Source organism: Chrysochloris asiatica, unplaced genomic scaffold (genome assembly GCF_000296735.1).
Source record: "Chrysochloris asiatica unplaced genomic scaffold, ChrAsi1.0 scaffold00131, whole genome shotgun sequence".
Lineage (NCBI taxonomy): Eukaryota > Metazoa > Chordata > Mammalia > Afrosoricida > Chrysochloridae > Chrysochloris > Chrysochloris asiatica.
In genome coordinates, this window is record NW_006408649.1 from 268724 (window position 1) to 274103 (window position 5380).

General features: G+C 32.6%; 1 protein-coding gene across 1 annotated transcript in view; it reads left to right on the forward strand.

Annotated features, from left to right (window-relative positions):
* The window catches only part of NBAS (neuroblastoma amplified sequence), a gene marked incomplete at its 5' end in the record, with an annotated part of 556069 nt that overhangs the window by 227312 nt on the left and 323377 nt on the right, over window positions 1-5380 (forward strand). The window contains one exon of the mRNA XM_006869470.1: window positions 2636-2865. Coding sequence (XP_006869532.1) covers window positions 2636-2865 — 230 coding nt within the window. The remainder of the gene's footprint in view (window positions 1-2635; window positions 2866-5380) is intronic.

Genomic DNA, 5380 nt, shown 5'->3' on the forward strand with positions numbered 1-5380 from the left:
CAAGTTTTGCCCAAGTGATTATATTGGAAGCAGACCACAGTTCCTAGGACATTTCCTTTAAATTTTTGTCTGCTCACAGCAGCTCTCATCATGGATTAGTACTGTCATAACTGCCAAACCACTAAGAATCCTAGCCTATTCAAGTTGTCACAAAACCTTAACCATCACAAGAAATGAATAATTTTATATTTGAATTTAGTTTTTAAAATACTTGAATGAGTGTAAAGTTTTGACAGTTACTCTCTTACAGCTAAAGTGACATTTGAAATTCCATTTTCAAGAGAAAATAATCTGTAGACACATGAGCTCCAAAACAAAACTGTTTTTTTTTTTTTTTAACATGTATGAAGTTATGTTTTTCAGTTGGAATGGCATTATATTTTTGTTTATGATCTTACTAAAAATTGACATTAAGAATAGTATGTACTTAAACTTGCTCCTGTGTTAAGTATGCTATTCTAACAACCTAGCATATTAAAAATTCTTTACAGTTTTTTAAAATAGGTTTTGATACACTAATGACTTCTGGACATCACTGTCTTTTTGGAGCAATCATTTGAAACCTATTATAACATTTTGAAAGAGTTCTAGAGGATGATAAATAAATTTTAACTACCTTAATATTTTAAATATTGCTTTAAGTCCATTTTGAATTATGCTGTGTTGTCATAATGGCTTTTGACCATTAGGTTTTGTTGTCCTTGTAAAATAATTTGAAAGCTCAATAGCACAGTTTTGAAAATGTGAGCTAAAGATTTCTGTGCTGATTGTAGAAGAAAAATCTATGTTGTTCATTTTAGCAAAACCTTTTAAGCTGAGTGAATTGGATTTTCTAATTAGACATTGCCCATTTATGACTTACTTGAATAAACCATAGTAGTAGAAAACTGTCATATGTTTGTGTTAGAATTGAAGCAAGCCATTTCCATCTGTCATTAGGATTACTCATTGGTAATTTGCTCTCTCACAATATCTATTTTGTAGCTGGCCCTCATCAGATAGTTCAAGTAAGACCTGTTTAAGAATACATTTCCCAGGAATTCTAGACACAAAATAATTAAAAAGAAGGAGATCTTATAATAATTGGATGATCTTAATTATAACAAAACATGCTTCTCCATGAAATATTTTTATCATAGATTTTTCTTATTTCTGTGCTCTCTTCATTGCCATCAGACATTGGATTTATGGAAAGGGCATTCTTGGGGGGAGTTCTCTTGATAATTGTATATCAATACTACTGTAAGTTTTAAAGAACCACTGTTTACTTTCCTGGGTAATATAAATTTCAATTTTAGAATTTTTGTTGTTGTTAATTGACACTATTAGTTGTATAGTAGAATTCAGTGATCCTTTGCCTGAGTCTTTACTCAATGATTCATTTTATGTATTGAGTTTTTAATTTGCATGCTGGAGAAAAGCCCAATGGTACATGGTATATTGTGGTTTTAATGGTTATGTATAATTATAACTTTTGTAACTTGTCAATTAATTCATTAAATTAAATTCATATGCTTTAAACAGGTAAGACTTATATGAATCGTATTCAAAATTTTTATTTTAAATATCTATTAGCTATCTTGCAGTGCACTTAACAACAACAACAATGTCTTGCAATGACATGGTTCTATAGATGTTCAACAATGACAATACATCTAATGGAGCATGTTTATTAATGAATATGAAGTTGATTCAAATATCCATTGTAAAACATTAAAATATTATGTTTATTTTTGTTGGCTTTGAGTGAGATGATTTGTCTCCTTCTAGAAGTATGGTTGTTTATATATATCTTTAAATTTAGGTAAAATTCACATAACTTTGAATTTACCATTCTGAAGTATGTGGCATTTAGTACTCTCCCAGTGTTGTGCAGTCAACACTTCTAGAGGAATAGATCCTTGTTGTTTATGGCAGCTATATTCTATTAAGTCTCCAGGAACAGTGAATTACAGATTATGGAACATTCCTCCAGGGAAAAGAAAGGACTAGGTTCCTGCTAGCCTGTGGCCACAGCTTTTTTATATACAGATCAATAAATAATCTTATTTTATACGTATTTCTGTTTAAAGAAATCGTATTTAATATACTGTATATTGTTGATTCATTAACACTGAACTCATGGAGACAGCACTATAATTCATGACTGAATGAAGTTTATTTAGCACATATATATATTTTTTGTAAGATGTACCACAGCCACCTTTAATTTACGGGACAGTACACAGTACTTTAGCACTATACTTGTGGACCATTTTAATAAAAAAAAATCACATTCAGAAAGGACAAAAATGTGAAAAGTGTGGAAGTAAAGAGACCCTGAAAAGGATACTTGTTTATAGCACAAAGCTGAAACAAGAAGGCAGTCTGGTGCCTTGTTTAAACCTGAGTTGGAATGTTCAGGAATTTTTGCCACATTAAGCACGTTTTCAATTGGCTTTGAAAGCACTGTACACATTGATTTTGGGATTACAAGTAATTTTTAGAAAATAGGCAAATCTATAGGAATATAATTTGAGAATAATGATTTTTTAAAATTTATTTTTACATATTTTATTTCATTTGAGAGGCTTTGTTTTATTGAAAACCAAATCACCTCTCTTTAAGCACTAATTCTATTTTCTTCTTTCCGCAGATATTTGCTGAAAGCCTTCTGTGCTCTAGTCACCTTGCAAACATCCACTTGGCTGGGCAGATGATGCAGTGCACTGCTTCCTCGATAAATCCACCAGCAAGTATAACCCATAAAGGGAAAACCCAGTACAGGGTCAGTTACGAAAAAAGTATTGACTTGGTTTTGGCTGCTAGCAGAGAGTACTTCAATTCTTCTACCAACCTCACTGATAGCTGCATGGATCTGGCCAGGTAGAATAATTATCTTTTTTATCAAAAAGAGGAGAAGTCAGAATACACTAGCTTAATTCTGCCTTTGTTCTATAATTTACAAAGTACACATGTATTATCTCTCACAGCTACCAATGTGCTATTGAATCATAACTTGAAAGAACATTTATTATTACTTAAATGTTAAAAGAAAATTGATAATCATCAATTTTGTCTTGGTTTTACTTTATGCTTTTTTAGAAGTCTTTCCTGTTGGCTATCTGTAAAGTTACTTCTGTTAAAAGACAGTTTGCAAATTGAAGTTCTGGAAATTTCAGTGTGGTGTCTATGTTGCCTGGCATTTGCTCTGTTCAGAGACGAGGAACCTGATTAGATGATAAAATCTCAAAAGTTCCTTCTAGGTTGAAATTTCTATACTATGAATTTTGTTTCTTCCTGCCTTCTTGTATTGTGCTGTAGTCTTCTCGTTTAACACAAGACAGAAGATATGCCATGATCGGAATTCGCATGTTAAGTATATAAAGTTACATTTTTTTGGAGGAATTTCTTTGATTTCAAGTTCAATTTTATAAAGTAAATTTTTCTAAAATAAGAGTTCAGTAAATAACATCCAAGAGATTAAATATGGGCCACCTCTTTATTAATGAGTCTTTATATTTTTGAAAATATAACCCTACTTATTTGAAATTTGAGAAGGTGAAAAATATGTTAGTTTGTTGTCTCTTTTCAGTTGCCAATGTGCTAATGTTCTTAGTGTTAGCTGTTTTCCAACCTGTGTACTCATGTCTCTCCATAGATCACTTTTATTTTAGGATTATGTATATTTACAGGTATTTAACTCTATTCCCTTTAACTCTTGCACTCTTCCTCATGTCTTTACAGTGTTCATCATTTTTATGCTAACTGCTCTCTTACAAATTACTTGACTCTTCATTAAAGTTAACACTCCCCTCAGAAACCCTATACAGGGTCTCTATGAGTCTGACCTGACTTGGTGACATTTAATAACAACAACAACAACAACAACACTTTCTTACCAGTAACCCAACCCTTGGTAACGGTCAAAAGAATGCTTCTTTTACTGTGAAAACCTTTTATTTTCAGTGATATCTGTCTTTGCTTGATTTTGTTATCAGAGTTATGGTAACTTCATAAAATGAATTCTAGAGTTTTCCAACGTTTTTCTATGTTTTGGAATGGTTTGAGTAGAATTCATGTCACTTCTTTGCATGTTTGGTAGACTTCCATGGTCTGAGGTGGACACTTTTGTGTGTGTGTGAATTTCTTAGTAACCTGATCAATTTCTTCTCTTTTTATAGGTGTGTTTTTCTCCTTCAGTCTATGTTGGTTTAGGTAGGTTGTGTATTTCAGACATTTTTCCTTTTCTTGTGGATTTTTGAATTTGTTGTAATACGGTTCATCATTGTATTCTGTTATTATCCTTTTTATTTTCTTGGTTCTGTTGCCTTGTCACAGATTTTCTTATTCATGTTAACTTCATCTTGTGTTAGATTTGCTAGTGATTTGTTGATTTAATCTTAACTGTTTTGTTGATTCTTTCTGTTGTTTTTCTATTTCATTGATTTCTACTCTAATCTTTATTGCTTCTTTTCTTCTGGTGGCTGTAGGCTTCTTTTGCAACTCTTTTGGTAATTGTTGCAGATGTTGAATTCAGGTTCTGATTTTGGTTCTTTTCTCTTTATGTATTTATTGCTTAAAATTGCCCCTGACCACTGCTTTTGTTGTGTTCCAAAGATTTTGGTATGTTGTGTTTTTGTTCTCATTTGACACATGGAGTTTTAGTTCATTAAATTTTTGTCTATACACAGTGGTTTTTAAGCAGAGTTTTATTCATTTTTCATGTATTTTGTCCCCCTCCACACCCACCCTTTGGTCTTCATAGTGTAGATTTTTAATTTTGAAGTGCTGTGATCTGAAATGATGCTTTGTATTGATTCAGTTTTCAAAGACTTAATTGAGACTTGCTTTGTGGCCTGGCAATTTGGTGTGTTCTAAAGAATATTCTGAATGCACTGGGAAAGAATGTTACTGAATGGAGTGCTCCATATAATCTATGAGATCAAGTTAATTATTATGTTATTTTTTAGTTCTTCTGTATCTTTGTTGAGTTTCTTTCTAGTTCTGTACGTCATCAAAAAAAGGTGTTTTAGCGTTTTCTACAATAGTTACGGACTCCTGGTGTGGCACTGTAGGATCAGCACTGGACTTCAGACCACAAGGTCAACAGTTCAAACTCAGTAGCTTCTCCTCAGAAACCATATATAGGGTTGCTATGAGTCAAAACTGACATGGCGGCAATTAAACAAAAAAAATCTATTATTATACCCTTAAACAAATAATAAATAAGGGGGAATCTGATGCAGACCATGCAGACCCGGTCAGGAGTTCAAGTCCCTGTGGGCCCAAGCGTTGCTGACCGACCAAACCATAGGCTCTGAGGATCAGACTTTAGCCACCCAGCAGACATAGCAAAATGTCCCTTATCTGATTATTCAGTTATGCTGGTTAGTAATTC